This window comes from Bombus pyrosoma, linkage group LG11, assembly GCF_014825855.1.
Source record: "Bombus pyrosoma isolate SC7728 linkage group LG11, ASM1482585v1, whole genome shotgun sequence".
NCBI classification, from domain to species: domain Eukaryota; kingdom Metazoa; phylum Arthropoda; class Insecta; order Hymenoptera; family Apidae; genus Bombus; species Bombus pyrosoma.
Window position 1 is genome coordinate 14284829 of NC_057780.1, and position 27790 is coordinate 14312618.

Sequence of the window (27790 nt, forward strand, 5' to 3'; positions counted from 1 at the left end):
ATTTGGGCCCCGCAGGAAACTTAGCCGAATCACGCTGGGTGACAAACGTATTAACCTGTTAACTGCGAGATTTATACGGTGTATACACGTCAAACGCAGAGCAAATGCACCTATTATAAATTTTACGAAGGAAGTAATGCAAAACGAACAAGGATTACATTTTTATTCGATAAAAAATTTACAATTCATTGTTTAAAAAGATATTGTTATTAAAAGCTTTAAAATTGACAGAAAGTAATACAATTCATAAATAAGAAAAATTTTAAAAATTTAGTTGATTTCAGTGTGGTATTTTTCGAATAATTACTGCAAGGTACCACACAAAGTGGCACTTTGCAGATCGAACACCAGTAACGTAATTCCTTATGGATTCAATTTTTTGAGTAGACGGCATATCTTCGAAGTGGATTTGCTTTTGATGGTGTTATAAACCATATAAGCTGATATAAGTTATATAAGCTGGTATAAAACGCAAAACAATTCAGGGAATAGCCGATATACGCACCAAAGAGAATAATCAAACATTTTTTTATAAAATACATAATAGCTTTTCCAGAAGTATAAAGGAAACATACCACTAAACGTCATTTATATTACTTTTTACTAACATTTTGAGTTTTTATAGTAAATGGTAACTTCTTATTTCATACGACGAGTATCGTCAACCGCACCGAAATAAAGTTTTGGATTGACGTATATACACGTCAAACGCAGTTAACTGGATAAGTAAAAGGTACCAGTTTGAATATTTCAAACTCTACATTCAACAATGCAGAATTTTTCAAAGATATAAAGGAAATTATATAAACACATCATTTAATCATATGGATGCTTATTTAAAGATAAGAAACAACGTTAATTATAGAATGGCGTGGTAGAAAGCGTATATACGAATTTAATTTATGTAGATTTAATTTTTACGTTCGGTCATAGTTGTGTATTTTCTGTCGCTTAGGCATTTATTCGTGTAGACAAATTTGTCGAATTTCGTTGATATTTTCAATAATTAATAAATAGAGTCCTAAACATAACTTATTTCCAGTTTTGTCTCATTTTAGCTTGCAAAAACACCTCTTAAATTTTTTATGATATGTGGCATGAAATCTGCCAGAAGACTCTGCCAGAAGAAAAATGTTTTAATATATAAATCATAATGTCACACATATATTGTAATTTCAGTTAAACAAACATTTCCTTACTGAATATTATTTTAATACTACTTACTACAAGGGTGAACTATTTACAATACATTTTTGTTACAGGCTCTATTACGTATTATTGAAATCGTTGAAATAAATTACCCAGAAACTATGGGAAGAGTTTTAATTATGCGAGCGCCTAGATGCTTCCCTATTTTATGGACATTGATAAGTACATTTATAAGTAAGTAAGAATGTTTCTTAATTGTTTCTTAAGATCATTTATTGTGATCAACAGTACTGTTATGTATTGACCGGAAACATCACTAATTCTAAAACACTTCATACCACAATATCAGCATTTGCATTTCTAATCTCGTATCAAATCGTTGCGTTAACGTTACGTAGAGAATTCCACAAAGTTATCGTTAGCAAAACTCTATTTCTTTCGATCACTACTACCGAAAACATATGTCGGAGATGAAAGGATACCGGGGCCTTCCCTTTGGAATTCTTGGAAAAATCCCCAAAACTTCAGTTTTTATAATTTAACCCGATTATTATTGTCCGAGATTTGTGATAATGAGCTTGGGCTCGAAGTGACAACTAATCGCTAAACGTAGCCGCGGTCACGGGATGAACAGAGGTATGGAGTAATTGTATAGCTCTCCTTTTTTTTTTATTTACTAGTATTTTACAATCAGTTCTCGCATTGAAAATTTTAAGTAATTTTCTCTGGCGTGGCGCAGTGACATGGCTAATTATTTATAATAAGTTAATACTTATTATAGATAAGTATAATTTATAAATAAGTACTATAAATAAATAAATATTACTTAATATAAATATCTAGTTAAATCTTGTGCTTAGGTCTAACGGATAGTGTTTTTTTAGCCTGCGGATCTGGCCGACGTATTAAGCAATTTAGTAATTAGGGGGTTTCGATGTTTGTTAACTCTTTTGCTATATCTATTGCTATATTTTGTTATTTCTTCTTTGATTGTGGGTATCTTGAGATCGCGATGTATTGCTTCGTTGGTGACATATCAGGGTGCATTTATTAGGGATCTTAGCGTTTTCGATTGGAAGCGTTGAAGTATTTCAATGTTGAAATTACTTGTTGTTCCCCATAGTTGGATTCCGTAGGTCCAGACAGGTTTTATTACGGTCTTATAGAGGGTAATTTTGTTCTGCGTGCTTAGGTTGGAGCGTCGGCCAGTGAGCCAATAAAATTTTTTATGTTTATCCTTGAGTTGCTTCGATTTGTCTGTGATGTGTTGTTTCCATGTTAACCTCCTGTCCAGGATCATGCCGAGGTATCTGACTGAGTCCTTGTTAGGAATTGTTATATTGTTAATGGTGACCTGAGGGCAGGTTTGTTTTCATAGCATGAAGGTTACATGTGTAGATTTTTTTTCATTAATTTTGAAGCCCCGTTTATGAAACCACTTTTCCATAGAGTCGAGACATCGCTGAAGAGTGGATGCGTGAGAAGCTAATAGCGCGGTGTCGTCAGCAAATGTTGCTGTAGCTATCTCTGTTGATATTGGTAAATCGGCAGTGTAGATGGAGAACAGCTGGGGTCCGAGGACACTACCTTCAGGTATGCCAACTTCTATTGGGACTGTTATGGTAGAGGCGTCTAAGTATTTAACCATGAATTGTCTCTTGGTTAGGTAAGACTTTGTAGGACTAGTAGGTGTATGGTAGGATTTTTTTAAGTTTATATAGAAGCCCTTCATGCCATTCTTTGTCGAATGCCTGTTGAATGTCAGGGAATACCGCTGAACAATATTTTTTCTTTTCTAGGATTTGGCTGATATTGTAGAATGTTGTTTCCGAAAACCGAATTGATGATCTGGCAGTGTTTTGGAATCCTCTAGGCGTGGAAGGAGTCGATTCGTTAACATCTTCTCGAATAGTTTTGACAAAGTAGGTAGAAGATTAATTGGGCGATAGGAGCTAGTTTCATATATTGGTTTTCCAGGTTTAGGGATGAGAGTAATCAGTGATATTTTCCAGGCCTCAGGATAGTATTCAAGGCGAAGAATTGCGTTAAAAATTGATGTGATGAGTGCAATTCGTTTTTATGGGAAGTTCCTTGTTTGCTTTATTCATGCCCAAGAATTCTAGTTCGAATTTGTGTTGAGCTAGACCGTTGGCATACCAAAGAGCTATGCGTCTTGGTTTTATTTTGCGTCGAGGCGTATTATTTTATCCATGATGAGTGTTAATAATGATAGTAAATTATTTATTTGTTCTGATTATTTTTCTGTTAATTTCTCGAGTCTATAGAAGTTGTCTGTGTGTTGTGAATTGGAAACACTATTTTGAGAATGGTCCCTATGGATTATTTTGATTTCCTTGTACTGCTTGGGCATAGGAGATTGAAGTAGTAGTAAATTTTGGAGGACTGGGTATTTGATTGGCTGTCTCTTTGGCTCTGAGTTTAGGATACTTATTTATGTATAAGGTTTTGTAGGCTGAGCAACCTTTGTAGTTAGCAGGATGGTCTCCTGGACAGTGGATGCACTTCGGTGGGATTTCTGTTGATTTAGTGCACTAATCAGTGGGGTGTGTACCTGCACATTTAACGCAGCGGAAATTATGATTGCAGTATTTCCGCGTGTGACCGTACCTTTGGCACCTTTTACATTGCACTATTTCTTTTTTTATTAAAGGAGGTTCGATTTTTACTACCGAGTTGATTAGTCGATTTATGTTATAGATTTGTTTGTTATTAGGTTTTTGTTTTAAGTCGATGAAGAATAAGGATAGCGAGTTTTTTGAGATTCTATGTCTTATATTGCTGATGTTAATTACTTCATGACCAAGTTTAAAGATTTCGAACTTAAGTTCGTCTAAGTTAGCTGAGTGGTGAACGTTGCGTAGTACCACACGAAAAGATCTTTCTTGTTTAAGTTGGTAGGCGTGATAGCTAGCATTCAAGGTTTTTAATAGTTTTATTATCTTTCTATATGAGTCTGGGTTAGCGAGCAGAATTTTGACTTGGTTATTATTTATTTTTCGCTTGTATTTCTCTTTACTGATTTCTTTCTCAATGGACTTTACCGTTGTTTGTATATCGATGACTTCATCAGCAAATATAGGTGGGGGAAGGAAATTTTTTTGCGTATGTTGATTTGTTGGTGAATCTGCAACGTCCATGGAGTCGTTTGTGGATTCTAGTATTGAGTATCTATTGTACGTGGTTACACAGCTTATTGACTGTTCGTTCTGATTAGCGTTTGCGTTTGTTTTAGCTGTTTCTAGTTTACGCTTTTTAATATTTTTGGTGTCAATAGTATGAAGGGATATATTGCTCTTTTGTCACGGAGGAGGTAGCGCGGTGCAATTATGGTTTTGCTCAAGAGAGCCTGGTCGAGATTCTTCGGCCATCATCGAGCTAGTTAATTCAAGTTGAATAACTAGTCGAGAGGCTATGACGCTATGATTCGGGTAGACATTAGGAGCGTTAGAATTTTTCACTAATAAGATAGGAAACACTTGGCTATGTTTGTTTCGATTCACTTGCGACGGATGAGCGTTACGTGTTGTTTTACGAACTTCACAGAGCACTAGACACACGTCTGCGCGCTTCAGCATTCAACAGCAAACTGAGCTCTCCTTCAAAAGAAATAGTTATAGCGGCACTCCACAGTAACCATTTCAACGGTTTCTGTCCCGTGGCTCGCCACACATAAACCCTATTCTTGGGGCAAGATGATTACCAGATGTCGATGCATCTCCGCAGTACATGTTCAGCTAACCTGAGAACCCGCTATAAATCTTTTCTTTTTTTTTTTTATTTGGTAGACTATTTACAATCAATTCTCATTGAGAATTATAAGTAAATTCTTTTGGTGTGGTACTGTAACTTGCATTATAATAATTTATATTATGTTTGATTCTAGTTGAATTTAATGATTCAATCTAAAGGGTATTTTCTTTTTAGTCTGCGGGTTTGATCCGTCATGTCAAGTAGTTGGGTGACTAGTGGGTTGTGGTGGTTGCTGACTCTTATATTATATCTGTTTCTGAACTTGGATATTTCTTCTTTAACTGTGGGTATCTTAAGGTCACGATGTATTGTTTCGTTGGTAACATACCAAGATGCATCTATTAAGGATCTTAGAGTTTATGATTGGAATGGTTGGAGAATGCTATAAATCTTAGGATTTAGTTAACTAAGGTCCTTCAAACGGACAAACAGTCTTTATCCTAACAGTCCCTAAATATACCACCTACTACGGGAAGATACGGGAAGTCTGCTTTTCTCATGGGTAACGCTTCCCGCTAACAACTTTCTCTTAAGGGCGGCTAGCATCCTTCTTTAACCACCAACATAGAACGAAGGATTTCCTCGATAAATCCGATGATCTCGTATCCTTAGACACACTTTATCATAGCTTTCCTCTGCAGCATCATCGTGACAAAAAAGTCACTCTCTCGCGAGTTACGCAGCGTCTTTACGATCAGTGAATACTCCACGTTCTAACAGAGTTAGTTTAGTAATACTTGTACCGTAAACAAGTAAGTTGAGTACAACTTAGACTTTCGAAGAAAGTACATTTTGTTATCCCGTTGACCGCGGATTCGTTATCGAACCAAAGACCATTGTCATTAGTATCTAATCACCACGGTCACTTGTCAATTCTGTAATATCCACACTTGTGCTAATAAACATTACCTCGATTATATAATAACGATGGCTAATTCCAGTGAAGGTTCATTACATGCCCCTAACCGTAATCATAATGAGAACCCGACATATAAAACTACCGCGCGATCGCCAGGAAAGAGTTCATCGGAAAATCAAAATAAAGCTTTTATTGATTATTTTGGATACAAGTAGTATGTTTGTTGATATCTAAAAATAATTAAGAATATTTCAGAAATCGCAATATTGCTAGTTTTATTACCATCTGTTTAAATGTTATTTATGAAAGATATTGTATAATGTTTGATATTTTATTATATGAATATTTATTTTCACATAAAAATGTATTAATTTGTTTAAATATCTTGCACAGATGAAAATACAAGAAAAAAATTCATATTTTACTGTGGCACCAATTATCAAGAACAAGGTCCTGGTAGCCTAAGTGACTATATCGATCTTGAATTTATCCCAGATTTCCTCGGAGGATCATCTGAGGTAAGAATAATTATATATAATTTATTAATATGTTTAATTTACTATCTTATATTTATGTAAAATGTATTTTTACCGCGAATAAAAAATATCTTCTTTATAACCGACAATTGACACCATAAAATATTGCATATACCATGTAAATATATGTTTTTATATAATATTATCTTCGTGTTTTCATTATGTAAGATATATGAAAACACATGCAAGAAGTAATACTTCCAACGTATTTAATACTTCTTAGTTTCAAATTACTTAGCAATAATGTATTTTAACTACTAGGACAATGTATGCGAGGTTTATGGTATGGTACCTCGAAGATTTTATATTTTCGACGCAACTGCTAATAACGTAAGGATTTTTATATCTTTGTTTTATTTGTTAAAAATCGTAGTGATATTTGGTGCTTTTACGTTTTATTATTGTTTTGTACTTATATGTAGCACCTTTTAATAGTTATTAGTCTAGTGTTATGAGAGATCAAAGATATAAGAAATAGAAGAGCCAAATTTTATTAGACAATAACAATTAATCAACATATATATGTGTGTACTTATAATCGGGGCTTGCTTAATTAAAGTTCGTGAAGTTACATAAAACATCTAGGTATTTAATTATCAAATAGGAGTTATTATCCAATTGTTCGAGACTAGAAAATTGTTCGTGACTGCAATCGCGTTACGCACATCTTTTTATGAAATACAGTGTATGTATAATATATACATATGCAAGATGAGATTTTGAAGGAGATATATGAGAAATATTGACCTCATTTTGTATCGAAATAAAGTTTGATAAAATAAAAAGGGGTAAAAAATATACAGAATATGATACACGTTATCGATTTCGATGTTATCAAGGTCAACATTCTAAGTAATTTCTTCCTATATGTATATACAGCCGCCGCTCGGGTTTGGAAAATCTACACTCAAATTTCGGTTAGGAATCTGAACCCACGATTACATTCAGTTAGAAAAATTTACCAAATGTCCAGCTGGAAAAATTGTAAAGTACAAATTAAATAAAAAAAAAAGATTACACATTCTGACGTAGGCAGCCGTCTTCTTCTTTTTAACAAGAAAGAAACGAAGATATGAAGTATATAGTGATGGATCTGGAGTATCTATGTGTGACAACAGATGCTATTTTTCCTGTATGACTGCAAGATGTAAGCACATTACAAAATAAGTGAGTTCCGAAATTAATGGAGCTTTACTGGGCATTTCTTTCCAAAAGAACGATTGAGTTACGACTCATGATTCCTTTGAGACTTTTCATCTTCATGATGAATAGAATACGATGCAATAAAAAGGATCTGATCTTGAATTTCAAGGTGAAGGTCAATTTTGCGGCTACTTTTTTCAGATCTTCACCGATCCAGATGTGTAGAATAACGCTATAATGTTCATATCAAATCATTTTCGAATATTCTATACACATATTTCTTTTAGTTTCAAATTAATTTAGTTACTGATAGAACATTCTTTTCATATGATTACTTATTCTTTTGAAGCATTTTAACAAGTACATATACTTATATATACATATACTTACGCATAGCTAAAATCATGTTACATCATATCCATCTCCATTAATTTTTTGACTGTCTCATAAGCTTATAATGAATATCTGTTAGTAGTTATTCAGTCATGATTTTACTTAGGGTAACTGATAAGGGATGACTTGTTATCTTGACTGGTCAACTGATAATTATACTGATAAAATCTGTTAGAGGAACGCGTGGATGAATGTGTAACAGAAATATATTTGAGTATAAGTGTAAGTATAAATATAAAAATATAAGTACAGTGTAAGATAATCCAGATTTGCACGCTGGCAGCATTACATTACAACAGAGCCCCGTGGGCCTATGGGTATTTGTATAATTCCGAAACTGGCCTGTCTATACCCCGCTGCACCATCTGTACAAGGCATATTCCAAAAAAGGGCTATGAGTCTGAGACCCTTCAAATTGATTTAGTACTTTTTTTTTTATTATCGTGGAGGAAATCCGCACGGACACCAGGCCGCTTCTGGGGAAAGTGGCGTGGTAGTGTCGGACTCCAACCGACTAAAATCTCCACGATAACCGTCTCGGCTGCGATCGAGAGAGACCCGGGAACCGGTGCGAGCGACACACCGCCTCCGCCCCCGCACAATACATCCCCTAATGGAGCGGTGTGCGGCCATGTCACACCGCGCCTCGTCGCCGGAGCCGCCGTGCCAGGCAGTCCGGTTCCCCTACCGGACTCGAGGCGCTGAGTTGCCAGCGCCTAAGTTTGAACCACACCGGGGGGCGCGGCGGACCTAACGCGCCTCGAAGCGCGTTCACGGCCTCTACCGCGTCCTCGCCGTCCGATCCTCTCGGGGTGGGAGTTCCGCAGCCTCCTTCCAAAGCATAACCTGCTCTCAGAAGGAGGTCACGGTTCTTCTCCCTCTCTCGCTCACCAACAATGCCTCGAGGATTGTCGGCGGTGAGAAGTCCCATCCGATTTCCACGATAAGGTCGTGGCGCAGCAGCGCCCACGCCGGGCAGTACTCCAGCGTGTGCTGCGCCAAGTCCACGCTCGTATCGCAGTGGTGACAACGCGCGGTCGCCTCTTCCCGATTCGGTGCAGGTACTCATCGAAGCAACCGTGTCCGGTGAGCACCTGCGTCACCCTGTAGGTTAGGGGAGGCCCGCCACCGTCCAACCGAACGTCCCAGTTTGGAAGGTCGGTCCCGAGGACCCTTAGCCCCGACGCGCCCGCTCTTATGTCGAGGCTGGCGCGCCATCTGTCGAGCAAGACCCGCCGAGCCCGAACACTAACGTCGGCGTCCACCGGGCCGACCCCGCTCGACAGATCCCGAGTGCGGAGATAAATCTCGCGACACCTTAGGGCCTGCAATTTGAACGGGGGAAACTGATGGCCACTGTCCTGTGCAGCCTCCCAACCACTAGGAGACTGTGACGACTAGCCATCAGGTCCTCCGTCCAGATCGGAGCTCCGTAGAGGAGCCTCGATCGCACCACGCCGGGCCCGCCCAGCCGAGGCAGTAAACGTACTTAGGCGTTCGCCGTCGCCTCGACAGACGGTGCCAGACGCTCGAAGTGAGCGCCGAAGGTCTAGTGGCTGTCGAGGGTCAGGCCCAGATACTTCGTGCTGGTTCCGACCTCGATCTCAGCCCCCTCCAACCCCAGGCGATAACTCGCTGGAGGTGTCCCGTGATCGGCCTTGCAGCAAAACCACCTTGCCTCGGACTTCTCCTGCCTGGCGATCACGCAGACCACCGCCAGCTCCGGCAGACAGGCGGTTCTGCCCCACGCCGTGCCCCAGACCAGCATCAACGTGTCGTCGGCGTAGCTCGCCAGTGCCGAGTTCGGAGACATCGGCGTCCAAAACACCGCGTCGTACGCGATGTTCCACAGCAATGGACCCAATACCGAACCCTGTGGGACCCCGCGGTACACCGCCCTCCCAATCATCCCTCCGCCCCGAATTGATTTAGTACTAAACAAGTCTTAACACTTTGACTGCCAAATTGGTCATATATTACCGGCCACGGTTTCTCCTGTGACGCCACGGTGGTCATTGGTGACCGGAGCGCTTAAACTTCTTACAATTGTAAAAATTGAATGAAAATTGACAGTTAAAGCATTTTGAATATAACCGATAAATATAAGATACTTTGAAATAAAGAGTGTCCCATTGAACAATTAAACATTTTTATTAGAACATCAATAAAAAAAAATGAGAACAAATCTTGCATCTAACGATGCACTGTGTTCGCATCCATATCTTTCAGGGGTAATCCACGAATATTATTATAAACACACCTTAGAAAATAATCGTAAATGCTGCTTTATAATCATATAATTGAAGTTAGAAGTGTGAACATACCTTACTATTATATATAGAATGAGCAAATACCGTTTACTAATATCTTCTACACGTTTCAACAATATATTCTTTACTTACGACAAAATAACGAACGCGAATGGTTTGTTGAAATAAACGAAGCCTTGTTATAATATGTCGCTATCGACTGTTACCAAAACGCCACGGTGGTCACCCGTGACCGCCAATAAGATAAACGATCCATTGGGGAAGAATGTTGTCTTACATCATCAATTTATTATTATTTTGTCATTATATGCTTTGAATAATAAAAATACTCCCGTGGCGTCCTGAGCGAAACATGTGATTTCGGCGTGACAGTTGGTGTTAACGGCTTCGAAAACCAGGAAAACTAAACAATTTTTACTTCAACAAAATAAATAAATACATAAATAACGAGTACCCGTTTTGATTTAAAATTCGAATATACGTTTGTGATTTATAATCATAGTCTTGTTTATAAATAAATGTAGGAGTGAACTGTTTAAAAATGAAATTGAATCTCGCCTGCTGAATGTTTGGATTAGTTTCATCGAATCTTATCGTACGAATTCGAAATATTCGAGGTTATTATGGTTTTTCGAGAATGCACGTTGATTAATTCCTATCGAAAAATGTTAATTTGCTGATGAATGGCATCTTTAGTGTCTTAAGCATCCCTACATGAACTTCTGATGCGCCTTTTTTAGATGGAATGAGAGCTGTACCTGAACAAACGTGAGGTGTTTAAAATTTCTCGATAACATCGCGCAATTCCTTCTAGATCGAAACCTTGGCTATAAGTTCTATTGCGCCATTTTTAATTTACGTTTCGGATGGTAGGTTTTCAATGTACATCCGACCATTGGGTATAAAAAGAATTAAAAATTCTAAAGATAATGTTAGAAAACAAACTATTATTGTAATTAATATCTTAATGTTTTCTTTCAGAAATAGCTTTTCTTTATGGTCGTATTATAAAACTTGTTGATGAACATCACGCGCGTTATTTTATATTTTCCTAGACAACACGTACCAATTGTCAGGTTCGTTATGAAAAAAATTAATGCTGTACATTTTAATGATATTTAATTTTAATAATACATTACCTATTATGTTATTGTGTATGGATGAAATTGACATTTCATGACTTACTACTTATGAGATTTAATTATGCTGTCAACTTTCTAGTTCTTTTCGAATAATACTTTCACTACGTAAATTCTTTTTGGACAGTGACTTCGTCACTTCTTAATATTTTATCACGTACATCTTAATATTTCATAGTAAATATACTGTTTAAAAGTTTTGATACTTACATTATCATTGTGCATATTGCATACATTTCAAGCAATACTGTTATAAAATTTTTACATTTAAAACATTTTTCTAAATCCAGTAATTTATTGTTTAGATATACTTTTTCACTATAAGTTAGAAATTCAATTTTCACTCCTTTTATATGTCGGGTTGGCGTTGGAATTTTGGGCGTTTGACGAATCTTCACTCGAATTGGCCATCGTGGTTATGTATTCTAGCTGATCTTTATTGGTACAGATGTGATTATTACAAGAGTTAACAAGTAATAGCGGCGATCGGACAGACGAGATGTCGATGACAATGAATTTAGGTTCGATAACGAATCCACGGCCAACGGGATGACGAATGCGACGTGACTCAACGTACAAGTAGAACTTATCTGAATGAACTGACCCGCAGTCCAAGTGGAACTGCCCTTATATACTCCTCTCTATACCTCTCGGGTCAATCTTTGTTTTTAAGGAGAGCTATATAATTATTCCGTACCTCTGTTAGGTACACGTCCCTCCCGTGACCGTGACTATGTTCAATGACCCATTATGTCACTTCGAGCCCAAGCTCATTGTCATAAACCACGGGCAACCATACTCGGATTAGAACATTACAACAATTTCTCAGTTTTATTATTTAATTGTAGCTACATTAAAAATCTGGATTAAAGTATTGGGGGTTTTCCCCAACATTCCAGAAGAAAGGTCCCGATGTCCTTTCATCTCCGACATATGTATAGATATTGATACATTAAACGCTGGTCCCGCTATATGGTGCGATTTTATCATCACTATATTTATTTTACATATGTATAGAATCATTATCAGAATTATTAAAAATTAGGGTTTCCAAATTTCTATTCTATATGATAAATTTATTGATAAATTTCCATTAATGCAGTAATGTGATATAGCTAAGACAACTAAATTGATAATTCACAATTCGCAACTATCAATTAACAACCCATAACAACTCGCAACTCTCTCAACTCAACTCACGACTTGCAACTAGACCTTCAATTAACAATTGATGGTTAATCGTCTTCCTCCCGCAAACACCTTCTTTCGAGTAACTATTTGCCTTTGTCAATGAAAATTGCTTGTAAATTGACGACCAAATAAAAGAAAAAAAAACTATTTGCCCGAAGGACCGAGGATACATTGATAGGCCGCTTGGCCCATTGAAGTTTCCTGATTCTTTCGGCCTGTCGGCTCATAGGCTTTTTCGCAACATTGTACATATTTCGTCGGGTCTTTCTTAAATAATCTTTCCACGATACTACATATGATCCAATATTTACAGGAACTTCTTTTCGCTCTTCTTTTGTTTGATATTTTCCTTTATAGCAATGAAACACACATCGATTTATGTATAGAAACAAGGTCTACGAGAAATCGTCTAGACTTTAAACATATGTATTATGAATACTCGTGTTAAGCACATACAATAACTAATACTCTGAACTTTTACACTAAATACGCATAAAAAAAACAGACACAAAGTAGAAATCTGAACGTTTGATCTTCTCCTATTGAATTTTGGATTATTTTAATTCCAGTGGCAGATCTTTTATTCAAAATGCAATAAGAAGGTAGAAAAAAATCGTATAACTTTTAAGGGGTCATTTTAAAAAGACCGCTTCTACCTTCAACTTATTATAAAACGAATCGCAAAACGGGTTTATTAAATTCTGTAGAATTATTTGAATGCATACAATTTTCGGAAAAAAAATTATGTCCGCTTTACCGTCCTACTCTCGAGTCTTCAAATTGAATTTATTTTTTTATTTATAATTAATTTACGATCAATTCTCGCATTGAGAATTTTCAGTAATTTTCTCTGGCGTGGCGCAGTGACATAGCTAATTATCTATAATAAGTTAACACTTATTATAGATAAGTATAATTATAAATAAGTAAATATTACTTAATATAAATATCTAGTTAAATCTTGTGCTTAGGTCTAACGGATAACGGTTTTTTTAGCCTGCGGATCTGATCCGACGTATTAAACAATTTAGTAATTAGGGGGTTTCGATGTTTGTTAACTCTTTTGCTATATCTATTGCTATATTTTGTTATTTCTTCTTTGACTGTGGGTATCTTGAGATCGCGATGTATTGCTTCGTTGGTGACATATCAGGGTGCATTTATTAGGGATCTTAGCGTTTTCAATTGGAAGCGTTAAAGTATTTCAATGTTGGAATTACTTGTTGTTCCCCATAGTTGGATTCCGTAGGTCCAGACAAGTTTTATTACGGTCTTATAGAGGGTAATTTTGTTCTGCGTGCTTAGGTTGGAGCGTCGGCCAGTGAGCCAATAAAATTTTTTATGTTTATCCTTGAGTTGCTTCGATTTGTCTGTGATGTGTTGTTTCCATGTTAATCTCCTGTCCAGAGTCATGCCCAGGTATTTGACTGAGTCCTTGTTAGGAATTGTTATATTATTAATGGTGACCTGAGGGCAAGTTTGTTTTCGCAGCGTGAAGGTTACATGTGTGGATTTTTTTTCATTAATTTTAAAGCCCCGTTTATGAAACCACTTTTTCATAGAGTCGAGACATCGCTGGAGAGTGGATGAAACAATTATCGTGTCTGCGTGGGAAGCTAATAGCGCGGTGTCGTCAGCAAATGTTGCTGTAGCTATCTCTGTTGATATTGGTAAATCGGCAGTGTAGATGGAGAACAGCTGGGGTCCGAGGACACTACCTTCAGGTATGCCAGCTTCTATTGGGAATGTTATGGTAGTGGCGTCTAAGTATTTAACCATGAATTGTCTCTTGGTTAGGTAAGACTTTGTAGGACTAGTAGGTGTGTGGTAGGATTTTTTTAAGTTTGTATAAAAGCCCTTCATGCCATACTTTGTCGAATGCCTGTTGAATGTCAGGGAATACCGCTGAAAAATATTTTTTCTTTTCTAGGATTTGGCTGATATCGTAGAATGTTGTTTCCGAAAACTGAATTGATTATCTGGCAGTGTTTTCGAATCCTCTAGGAGTGGAAGGAGTCGATTCGTTAACATCTTCTCGAATAGTTTTGACAAAGTAGGTAGAAGACTAATTGGGCGATAGGAGCTAGTTTCATATATTGGTTTTCCGGGTTTAGGGATGAGAGTAATCAGTGATATTTTCCAGGCCTCAGGATAGTATTCAAGGCGAAGAATTGCGTTAAAAATTGATGTGATGAGTGCAATTCGTTTTTATGGGAAGTTCCTTGATTACTTTATTCATGCCCGGATGCTTTCCTGGGATTTAGGCGATGAATTAATTCTATAATTTATACAGAAGTGAAGGGTTCAATAGGAGGAGACATTTGGAAGTGGGATTGCAGGTATTCAATAATATCCGCGGCAATTTTGGAGGAATGGGTTTTAAATACGTTAGATAAGTGTTTAGCAAACAGGTTGACTGAAGTTGAGTGATTAAAGACTTCTCTAAAGAGCTGCCAGTTGGTGAGTTGGTTATGAATAAAGCCATTAGGTGGATTTTCGATAATTGTTGAACTGTCTGTTGCTATACCGGGGGAATGGTCAGAAGAGAGATCCGCCGAGGAGTTGATTTGGACATATCTTGGCGAGATATTCTTAGTTATGAAGAAGTCGAGTAAATCAGGTATTTTGTTAGTGTCAGTGGGCCAGTATGTGGGTTCATATGTGGTGAGGTAGTTGAGATTGTTGGTGATTATGCTCTTCAAGAGATTTTTGCCTCTTACTGTGACAAGTCTGCTGCCCCATTGGATATGTTTGACGTTATAGTCTCTTCCAGCTATGAACCTATTGCCCAGAGCATCGAGCTATCAAAGTCTTCTTTAGCAATGGAGTGTCTGGGAGGGCAATATACTGCTGAAGTGGTGATTGTACCATGGCAGTCTTCTATTGCTACGTTTGTAGCTTGGACGTAGTCTTTCCGGAATGATGGAAGCTTGCAATGCTTAATGCTGGATTTGATAATGATTCCGGTGCCGCCGTGGGCCTTTCCACTGGGATGTTGGGTATGGTAAAAGTTATAACCGTTTGTTTTCAGATAGTTTTTGTCGGTAAAGTGGGTTTCAGATATGAGCATTACGTCGATATGCTGTTGTTTTAGGAAGAATTCTAGTTCGAATGTGTGTTGAGCTAGACCGTTGGCATTACAAAGAGCTATGCGTCTTGGTTTTATTTTGCATCGAGGCGTATTATTTTATCCATGATGAGTGTTAATAATGATAGTAAGTTATTTATTTGTTCTGATTGTTTTTCTGTTAATTTCTCGAGTCTGTAGAAGTTGTCTGTGTGTTGTGAATTGGGAACACTATTTTGAGAATGGTCCCTATGGATTATTTTGATTTCCTTGTACTGCTTGGGCATAGGAGATTGAAGTAGTAGTGAATTTTGGAGGACTGGGTATTTGATTGGCTGTCTCTTTGGCTCTGAGTTTAGGATACTTATTTATGTATAAGGTTTTGTAGGCTGAGCAACCTTTGTAGTTAACAGGATGGTCTCCTGGACAGTGGATGCACTTCGCTGGGATTTCTGTTGATTTAGTGCACTGATCAGTGGGGTGTGTACCTGCACATTTAACGCAGCGAAAATTATGATTGCAGTATTTCTGCGTGTGACCGTACCTTTGGTACCTTTTACATTGCACTATTTCTTTTTTTATTAAAGGAGGTTCGATTTTTACTACCGAGTTGATTAGTTGATTTATGTTGTAGATTTGTTTGTTATTAGGTTTTTGTTTTAAGTCGATGAAGAATAAGGATAGCGAGTTTTTTGAGATTCTATATCTTATATTGCTGATGTTAATTACTTCATGACCAAGTTTAAGGAGTTCGAACTTAAGTTCGTCTAAGTTAGCTGAGTGGTGGACGTTGCGTAGTACCACACGAAAAGGTCTTTCTTGTTTCAGTCGGAATGTGTGGAAGTTTGCGTTTAGGGTTTTTAGTAATTTTGTTATTTTTATGTAGGAGTCTGGATTGGCCGGCAGGATTTTAACCTGATTATTTTTAATTTTTAGTGTGTAGTCCTCTTTGTTAATATCTTTCTCGATGGACTTTGTCATTGTTTGGATGTCGATAACATCATCAATGAAAATTGGTGGGGGAGGAGGGTTTTTTGGTGTATATAGATTTGTTGAAATTGAATTTAAAGGTGAGAAAGTATAGATCTCACCTGAAGAAAATGATCCACACAAACTGCGGTACAACTTTTTCCCAGAAGGTTCAGTAGTTTCAAGATCCATAATGTTTTAGCCAAAAATGAATGAGATCCTTTGATTTTGTTGTAAAACATTTTATTGTTTTATTAAATATATGCAAATTTAGTTTTCCCAAGTTAATTTGAGTGCAATTAAATCGACATACAAAATGTTAAATATCTTTCTTACTATTTTCATATTTTTTTTGTTTATTATTCTAGACTATTATACATCTCTAATCATTAATTACGTATACTATCTGTTAAAACCATATATTTAATAATATTCGACACACACGCACAAATGCGCCCACATACATGTGCATTATTGCAAATTTAAAAATTTAACGTACACATTTTTGTGCCGCATTAGCTGTGATTCAGTCCTGTTAATATGCATTATTTATTTTATTATGCTGTTCTTAAGATGTACATTTAACATATATTTTTTTATTAATGTTAGGCCTACATTACTGAAGGAGGAATTGTACCGAAACATCTATATAAAATGGAATTGGAACCTACATCGTCTCAAGAAGAGCATAATCTATATCATTGCATTAGTTTAAGCCGTGGACAAATTCATCGTGTAATAATCCGTTCTAATGATCCAGGAGCAATTTTAACATGGGATTTTGATGTGATGCGTCATAATATAATATTCACCGTACTTTACCAAGCTTATAATGATGACAAAGATCTTTCTTTGGGTATGTATACGTATATGTATATGAATAAAATTACAGATTAATTACAAATTAGAAAGATTTGATTTTGACCCTTTACAGCAACTGCTTCTCAAGCTATTATTAAAGTACTTAACGTATAATGTATTAGCATGTAAATACTTTTAAATAGTGGTCTAACCAATTTCTATTGCACAATATCTACTCTTTTCTATTATATTAGTTTAGGTAATATGCAATCCATTATGCAAATTATAACAAAAGAGCGCAACTTTGTATTTTATAAAATTATAATTATTTAATTAATGAAGAGAAATCTCTTTCCTATGACAAACATTGCATATAAACATACGTAGCAGTTATTTATATTTTCAATGACCTCAAAGTTATAAACACTATTGATGTTATACAGTATGAGATGGAAAAATGTAAAATAGATAGAAATATAACAGCTTTTGGTTATCCTTCAATGAAAATTTCACATTTTCAAATACATGAAGTACACATATCATAATTCAGTTACTATTACTATAAAGTACTATTGCTGCATAGTACTAAACTTATTATTATTATATAAAAGCTACATTTGTATCCTTTTTATTATATCTATACATATATATAGTTGTTAAATCAACATCACAAAATCAGACGGAAAGGCAAAAGGGAAGAGAGAGAGAGAGAATGTTATTAGAACCCTTTAAATTAAAGTACGAAGAAGAACTTAATCTTAACATTGACGTTAAACTGTCGACTAGCCACGGAGTAACCGGAACATTAAGATATTAATAAAAAATGAATAAGAATTGATAGATGTTCGAAATTGTTTTTTGTGTATTGCAGTGCCAATGATTTTAATTTTGAATTTAAAAAATTATCATTATGACGTATAAATAATCGAAAAATAATAAGAAGGGGCAATTGTATCCTTGACATCGAAAAAAAGGTGAAAAACATCTTAAAAAGTAGAACGAAAAAAGAAAATTAAAAAAAATTAATAGTAACTTTAATGAAAATTGTTTACTAGGTATGTGCAATTGCAGTTTCATTGAAATGTTGATTTTAAAGAGGAAAATATACATAGATACTAATTCGAACCAAATAAATTCTCGGTTAACAACATTATGGTATAATGTAGAATTGTATGTACCAAGAAATGCACGAAAAGAAACAAATTTTTCTTATAATATTTTGCCGTTATTCATACTTCACAATAATGTGATCAAAAATATTCCAAAAAGAATGCATTGAGGCGGGGTGCAAGCTTTTCACAGTTCAACAAAATATATGATTTTGATGCAATTCAGGGACAAAAATAATTTCACATTCTATTGCGAAAGTATTAAGAAATACGTATTTCATAAATATATTGTATCCGGAATAATTGTATAAATAATCGATGTAAATTTTTCAGAATCTGTTACAGCTGAAGATGCAGAATTATTAGAGATGAAAGAAATCAAAGGACATTTCATTAAGGTCGAACCGAGCGTTGTTTGTCATGATGGTGAAAGCATTCAAGTAAGTAAACAAAGAGTATATTGATGTTTTATCACAAATATATTCTATATTTTCTGGTTTGGTTGATTTAATTAAGATGGTTGGCCTTAAATGACTATAGTCGTTAAATTATCTTGATGCGGGCTGTACTTACGTGTATTAAAAAATATATATTAAAAAAAAAAGAACTATGACACCTAGAGTACTTCAGATTCTCTTAAAATTTTTTTGTGTCATCAATATGTTCAACAATATTCCGCTGCCACACTTTACGTGTTTCACTCTGTATATTTCTCGAGCTTTCATGATACTTGGAGCTTTTTAATATTATTATTAAATACGTATATACACTATTTAATATAAATAAAAAGCTTTATTTTCACCTCAGTTTATTTTAATCTCTTATATTAGGAGTAAAATTTCCAATGTATATATCACTCTTTAAATACTTCTGCATTCATTTTCTCATTGTTTTATGATTTTTAAAATAAAGGAAAATTAGAGACATGTTTAAGTGATCTCAATTGCCGCAATTTTCCTCCTCTTTCCGCTCGTATTCGAACAAAACATTACCAACATTCTGTTCTTTGAAAATTTGCATGTGTGAGCAACGATTTCTATATAGAAACAGATAACTTTCATAGATCTTTAGAACAATATAAATTACTTCACATTATACATACAGTCGATCATAAAAAAATTTGGATATTGTACAATTTTAAATTATAAGCTCTATTATATTATTATATTTTCAGCAAATGTACAAGAACCAACAAAAGTGTGTTTCATTATGTTACACTACACTATATATGTAGTATAACAATAGAAAAAAGCTTTTGAGTTATTATTTATTGTTATCTAAATATTAAAAGAAACACTGAAATAGAGTGATATTTTATATCACAAGAAGTTTCAGATTCTAATACTAATTATACATATGAATCTAAATAATAGAATTATACACATAGAACTAAAACTAATAATGATGACATGGTGTAAATTTTTTGGCACAGTGGAAATAATTTTTTTTAAATAATTACCACTAATTTGTTTCCATTCTTTTTCTAAACGTTCTTCAGCATACCCGCTACTTCGGGTTGACTTTTTCTTTTTGTAGTAAACTTATTAATTGTCGTATTTTAAAATTTGTATATCGGCATTTGCGATTCATCCTAAACAAATTAGTTACAAAACTAGTACATATTCGCAATCCAAAGTGCTCGGACTTGAACGAAGCATTGTTTACAAACATTGTATATACAGATACTGGCAACATTTAATGAAGAATTAAACTACAAAATTCCTCAATGTATACTTTTCGTCCGAAACTTTTTGCGGCATAAAAATTCGCTCTTCTTCAGTATTACTTTTAACCCTTAGAGTGCCGAATACTCGCGGTCTATGCAGTCGGTACGAACGGCGCGCGGCCAGCGTTGACGATCGCTGTGGATGGAATACTTCTTCGCTAGACTGAACTCTGTTGATTGCCTCTTCAAAGCGCGAATCATAATAAGTTATAGTAATTCTTTTGCACGAGATTAAATGATTCAAGGGCGTTATTTTTTAGTATTAATTATTTATTATAAACATTGAAATTTACAATAAACTGGAATTTGGGTAATAAACTAGAAAACAATAAACTAGAAAACTAAATTTAGTAAATATAACACAAGTTAATAATTCAGTTGTGCGTGAAAAATTTTAAAACAATTATGGATACATAATCCGACATCGCATTTTCTGCATTCGTATCGTGTGTCGCTCCTTCTCTTATTTTTCACACAAACAGAACATTTTCTTCTTGATAATTGTGTCGTGCCGGCACGATTAGGGCATTTTGATGGAAAATGCCTATCGATTAAACGAAACGGTAAATCCTCAGACTTTCTCTTTCCTCCTCCTACCATGCTTCTACGTTGGAAATATTTTCGTAAAATGTCTCTTATCAACGCTAAGTGAAATTCACTAAATTTTTGTTTCGAAGCAGTAGATTTTTGATATAAAATATATGCATTATATATAGCTAAATCTAAAAAGTGGAAAAATAATTTTTTGTACCACTTTATAGTTTTCCTTAGGGAATTAAGTGTACTCAAAATCATATCAACTCTATCTACAACACCCATGTTGGAATTATAGTCGGCGATACATGATAGTTTCTTCTTATATAATCCTGTACGATAATACCTTTTCTCAGATTCAATCAATGCAGCTGCATGTGCAGAGGACAACATCCAAACGGTTCCAAATGTGTTGGTTTTGTTTTCGTGTAATAAAGTATATAAACGTGGACTCGTGTACCAATTATCCGTAATTAGTGTATGGCTCTTTCCAAGATATGGCTGAAGCAGCATCATCACATCTCCAGAGATTCCAATGCCTGTATTACTTCTACTAATGTTTGTTTTTTGTCCAGTATAAATTACGAAGTCCAATACTTAATTAATTTTACAGTCACTAAGGAGAAATAATTTAATGCCGAACCTACTTCTCTTGGATGGTATAAACTGTTTAAAATGACATCTGCCCTTGTACGGCAAAAGACTTTCGTCGACGCATAGATTTTCGTAAGATGCAAATGACTGCGAAAAGGAAATCTTTAATTTATCGATTACTGGTCGTATTTTTGCTAAAGGATCGTCACTTGCTGTATTATTATCGTTAAAGTGCAGCATTTGTAATAATACCATGTATCGATCTCGTGCCATTATTTTGCGGGAAATATTGTTTTTCAACAGTTCGTCCGTAGACCAATATTCTCTCAAAGACAGTTTCTTCGAACGCGGTATTAGCATTGAAATGCATTTATATTTATCTCACACAAACGTAATAGTATTACTTCTGCGTAGGTGCTCGGAAAAGTTGACAAACGCATATATGCGTCCTTAGTCCACGCCGATAACTTTCACCAAACGCATATATGCGTCCATAGCACTCTAAGGGTTAATATTTAGACAACAATAAATAATAACTCAAAAGTTTTTTTCTACTGTTGTCTATAACAGTATAGCGTAACATAATGTATTACATTTTGTTGATCTTTATACGTTTAGTGTAAATATACAAATCATAAATTAAAATTGTGCAATGTCCGAATCTTTCCGTGGCCCATATATGCGATCATCTGTATAATTCTTCGCAATTTATACACAGGTTTTTCAGAGAAAGATGATTTTTTTCACAAGCCAAACTAAAATGAAAATAAAGTATAAAAAAATTATATTTGATCTTTAACTTTAAATCCTCAAATTTAATCACATAATTAAAGAAGATGAAGGCAACAAACACATAATAACGTACACTTCACATACAACATTTATAATACTCATAAATCAAGAATGTTATACCATCTGTTACCGAGCAGCTTTTACATACATGATGTACATGAAATTAGTTAAGACATTGATCCTGACAATATCTGAAGATCATTGAAGTTCGTGAAATGTACTCTATTTTACTTGTATGTAATTATGATAGGAAAAAATTAAAAACCGTGGAAGATGCGGATAAGATTATGACAGATGCCTAATGATGACTCATAAAATCACGTAGCTATAAGGTACTGAAGGTTTAATTGTTGGGCGTGAGAGAGTTTAGGAATATAGCACGACGTTATGTTGCTTTAACCTCTGAAGTGACCAGCAAAATTAAGAAAAGTGATAAAAAAAATTGTATATCTTTTTTCTGTTGATCGTAGTAAGAGGTGATTTTAACATAACGACAATTACAATACAATTAAATATGTAGTTCATTTTCCATTATCATGCTTTTTGGAATCGTATACAACACTCTGCTGGTTTCGTTTCTTTTTAATTGGAAAGAATTTCTCCTATGAGATGTCCTACTTCTTTCTATTATCTTTTAAGAATACGTAAGAAATATGTACTTTCATGATATTATAAAATGTTATATGTCATATAAATATGAGAAAAAGCAGTAAAAAATTATCAAATTATATCCATACGCGAGCGAGACTCAGCAGCACGAAACGGTCACGAGCTTATTGCTTAATGTTAGACTTAGGAGGTTAAAGGATAGAAATATTGTCTCTAGAAGAGAGAGCCGCGAGGTAGAAAAAATGTGGATACCTTTTGGTAAGAAGACTGTAAAAGAATAGCACAACTCTTATTTCAATGTATCGAAATTGAGAAAACATCTGCTAAGTAATTCAACTATGTGGGGTCATTTGTTTATCATACAATGATTACATGTTTTAACATATTTCACTAATTATTTTTTTATTTTTTATACTTATAATAATTATTTATTTGAACATAGGGTTCTCATATAATGCAAGATGCTGGTGTATATATATTGCAATGGCATAATCAAGATGATCCAGGAGAGTTTCTTCCATCCATTAGTGGTCATAAAGCCCAGCTTATGTATTTTTATGAAACATTATCTTCAGTTCATTACAGGTATTTCTTCTTATAAATTAATTTTCATACAATCTGCGTTACACATAAATATACTTGTATAATTTAATTTCTAGGGGATCTATGATGAGCTTGCAATCTGCTATAAGTACAAAATCAGAAGCAACTTCATTTCTGTCTAGATGACGTGTAAAGCATACATCATAGAGTATTTACCAAGGATTAGGATTATGAAACATTGAAAATAGTGGCTTTATTTGAATAAGTTTATTAATTTGCTTTGGATTTTCTTTCATATTACAATAATATTATAATATTTAAATTTTTGAATATTAGTTTATAACAGCACTGTTATCATCTTTTAAGTAAGTATATAACTATCTATATTGTAATCGCTTGGTAGAATGCACGAAATTTTAATTTATAAAATATGTAAAACAATTTGAGGTATAATTAAAAGTTTAAATTCGAAATTAACATAATGGAATTTATATTCCCTCGTGTTTATTTTACACCTTTAATTTCCGTTTAAACAGCGAAACTTATTTATATGTATATGTATCTACTAATTTTCCTATCATTTTCTTGTCACTCAACTATCGTGCAACATCTAAACTATTTTCTCTGAATGAAAATTCTGTGACTTCAAAATTATCCTACGTCAAAACTGATTTAACATTACTGATAGGAAATTGTTAATTACAAGTTCAATGTTTTAAAATCAATATTCTGTTTTTCTATGTTCACGTATATTGTTTCCTTATTATCTTTTTTGCATGTTTTTTCGTATTTCTGTTGCAATCTTGCATACGTGCATCTTTCGAAACTATTCTTGCCGCCAAATTTTTAATTTTTGTAGAGTATATTGCCACCAAATTTTTAATTTTTCTATTAAAAACATTATTACTATTAAAACGTAGAACATTGAAATAAAACATTCAATATTAGAAGGGGCACAAAGGAGGAAGCATGCGTAGAAATAACTTCACTTTTACGGTGAATTAAAATGGAGTCCCAAATAGATTAAACAAACAGAGACTTCCTGTTAGCCTCAGATTAAAGAAAAAATATGAGATTAGGAAAACACCAAAAAATGAGCAGCATCGATAACCCACAAGAAAAAGTAATGGGAAGTACACCCTCGAAAGCAACTCAAAATACAAAAATTACACATGAAGATAATAAAACAACAACCATAGTAATAGAAAATAAAGACCAAGACTACAAACTAAGCTCTTAACCAAATACCGATCAAAATGAAAGAAATAAGCGAAGAAGTTAAAGAAGTGTGAAAAGAAAATGCAGAAATAAAAAATACAATGAAGAATGTTACAATTTTAAAAGGAAAATTTGAAGAAACAGAACATGCATGGCAAGAAGAAAAATTGAGACTTGAAACTAGAAAGAAGAATATGGTATTTGGAGATAACGGTCAAGATCAGAATCAAGAAGGAGAAAAAAAACAGCGTACTAATCAAAGGGCTAGAAATTAAAAACAACATTGAAAAAACTCAAGAATTTATAACAGTCAACCTAAACATAGAAGTAGGCATAATAAAAGTCCAACTTATAAATATCGAAAATAAAATGAAAAAAGCAAACAAAAAGGAACTTAAAGGCCAAAAAATCTACATAAACAACAAAATGACGAAAAGAGAAGAAACTAGATTAGGAAGAAATCTTGTGATATCAAGACGTGAATTAGTTAAGCTGTTGAAAGCTGGTTAGATTTTCTTGTGTGTATGTAGTATAGATGCAAAATTAATCATTACATAATAATTATAAATACTATATATACTATAAGTTATGTTACTAGAATTGTTTTAGGTTATAATCTATTATAATCTGTTATAAAATAGACATAAAACATATGTGAACAATATATGCAAATGTATATATTTGTATAGATAAGTATCCATTGTTGTTATAATATTATTATTAAGTAGAGGACTTGCACATATTGCCTTCAACTTTTAACCTGCTAGACAAGTAATATTAGGATATAGAATTCAACAATATTTTCAAGGAGTAATCGAATTTTTGTTGCTATTTATGTAAAAAGATTTTATAACGAACTTAAATTTATACAACTAACTTTGTAAATCTTGTACTAAAAAATTGCTATCAGCTTCTAAAGACAAGCTAAAAAAAACTTCTCAGGATACACTGGCACTATATAGAGAGGTACATGAAAGTACGCATCGTTAACAATATTTCCTAAAGTGCATCATGACAAATGAATAACTTCATAAAGTATATCATTTCAGTTACATGTGCATATACAATAATGTCTTAGGAAATGGAAACTGTGTGTGAAACACTGGTTAAAACGTCTCAGTTATGCATTAATTTTTAATTATTACAGATATTGAAACTTATGTAACTATTATAAGAGGTCTCACAGGCTACTAATGTTTATTGCATTATCATGGATATAATTACAGATATAAGTGCAGAATACAAATCAAATTCAGTTCTTTTTACTTTATACATTAATAATGAAGAGATCCAAGCCTAGTTAAACAATATCAAATATTTTGAAAACTTTTTTTTTTATAATTATTTATTATTGTAATTCATGCCTCAAGAAGGAATGAAAAACTAGAGCTGTCTTTTACACATTCTATATTAATTAGAAGTTAAAACAAACAATCATCACATATAATATGAAAGTATACATAATTAATCGCAAAAGTCAATATACCTCTTAAAGACAAAACATTATAGTAAAAGCCTTTACAAATCTTTTTGGTTCATTAAGACACACTGTAGAAATGTAACACAATTTATTCACTTCCACCTTTATTAAGAAAAGAGAAGTAAAAAATATGAAATACATGCATTGTTTGAAGCTTTTGACTGAAAACCGTGTCCTTATCAATGTTGAATGTGATTTCACTATGTCAAAAAACTACCGGACACAAGATCTTTCTTGATCAAACCTCTGTCATTGCCAAAGCCAAAGAATATACCGCACAAACTATATGGATTTAAAATACTAAATATCGAGACAATATGAACAGAGGAGTCTCAATCCGCCCTGGAGCACTCTCATCCCAATTTTTTAATTGTTCAACTAAGTAATTGAAAAGGGCTGTTACTTGGTTACGGATTCGAAACGCAAGCTGTTCACAGATTCAGAACAGGTGCAATGGTATATAAAGAACATCTAAAGGATATCTCTTGAATGTGTAACACTATTAAGACATCTTTAGGCTCCTGATAAAGCTTATTACTATGTAGGACACTGCTTGAAACCAAAAATCTCAAGATTATAATACAATACATAGTTACTTACACCTATTATATCCACATGAAATCATACAAATAATAGACTTAATATTATATTAATATCTTATAGATCCCTCCCCTTATATAAGCATCAATAGTATCCTACTATCTCTCTGGTGTTGAAAAAAAGGTTTTGTAATTTCTGGTTGTATTTGTATATGTCCCAAGATTTTTATGAGCTAAATGTTTTAAGTTTCAAAATAATTATAACAGTATATTTCTTAGAACTGTTAAATTTGCTTTTTTATGCTCCACAAGAATAAAATTTTTTTTAAAAGTCTGATGACCTGCAAATCTCTTAAAAAATAACTTAAAATAAGATTTTTATATGCTTATGTTTACTCTTTTATATAGCGCAACTTTGTCATGACAAATTCTACCATATAACGATAGATATATAAGGTACATCCCATTTAAATCATTTATCCTATATATGCAATAATTTATTGTTGGAAATTAAAACACAAATTGAATGGTATATTATAAATAAAGCAAATGTTAAAGCTTTCTGTTTAATTATATTTACATCTTATACTTAATGTTTTAAATACAAAATGATTAAATATTACTTTTCATGTATAATAAAATTATAGGAAAGTAAGGTATACTTATTGTATGAAATAACTGAAAATGAATATTGTTATTGAAATAAACAAATTTAATTTACTTTGTTCCTTTCTGAATATTTTTAAAACATCTGTATAAGGTATGAGTTATAAAATGCAATAATTACATACATGCATATATATATATATGTCGGAGATGAAAGAACACCGGAGCCCTCCTTTGGAACTTTGGGAAGGTCCCGTAATGTTGTAATCTAGATTCTACCATAGCCGTAATTAAATAATTGTCATTCAACCCGATTGTACTTATTTGAGATTCGTGACAGTGAGCTTGGGCTCGAGGCGACAACCAGTCGCCAACGTAGCCGCGGTCAAGGGATGGACGTTTGTTTAACAAATGTATAGAGTAACAGTATAGCTCTCCTTAAAAGAAATAGTTGCAGCGATACTTGACAATAGACATTTCAACGGTCTCTGTCCCGTGGCTCACCACACGCAGACCCTGTTCTCCGGGTAAGATGGTCGCCAGATGCCGATGCGTTTCCGCAGTGCATGTTCAGCTAGCCTGAGGACCCGTTGTAAATCTTAAGATTTAGTTAATTACAAGTCCTTCAAACAGAAAACAGTCTTTGTCCCAACTACGGGAAGATAGGGGAAACCTACTTTCTCTCGAACGACGCTCCTCATTAGCAACTTTTCCCTCAAGGGCGGCTAGCATTCTTTTCTAACCATCGACGT

The 27790-nt window shown here is 34.2% G+C and overlaps 1 protein-coding gene across 3 annotated transcripts in view; it reads left to right on the plus strand.

Moving 5' to 3' along the window:
• LOC122572689 (protein real-time) overlaps nt 1–27166 on the plus strand; it is a 66559-nt gene extending 39393 nt beyond the window's left edge. The window contains exons 10-16 of one of the 3 annotated variants that reach the window (XM_043737983.1): nt 1263–1383; nt 6173–6297; nt 6577–6645; nt 17097–17343; nt 18731–18837; nt 23095–23237; nt 23312–27166. In XM_043737983.1, the coding sequence (XP_043593918.1) occupies nt 1263–1383; nt 6173–6297; nt 6577–6645; nt 17097–17343; nt 18731–18837; nt 23095–23237; nt 23312–23381 (882 nt within the window). In that variant the 3' untranslated portion in view covers nt 23382–27166. The remainder of the gene's footprint in view (nt 1–1262; nt 1384–6172; nt 6298–6576; nt 6646–17096; nt 17344–18730; nt 18838–23094; nt 23238–23311) is intronic. The other 2 variants (XM_043737981.1, XM_043737982.1) reach the window with 2 other exon arrangements.
• The last annotated feature ends 624 nt before the right edge of the window (nt 27167–27790 follow it).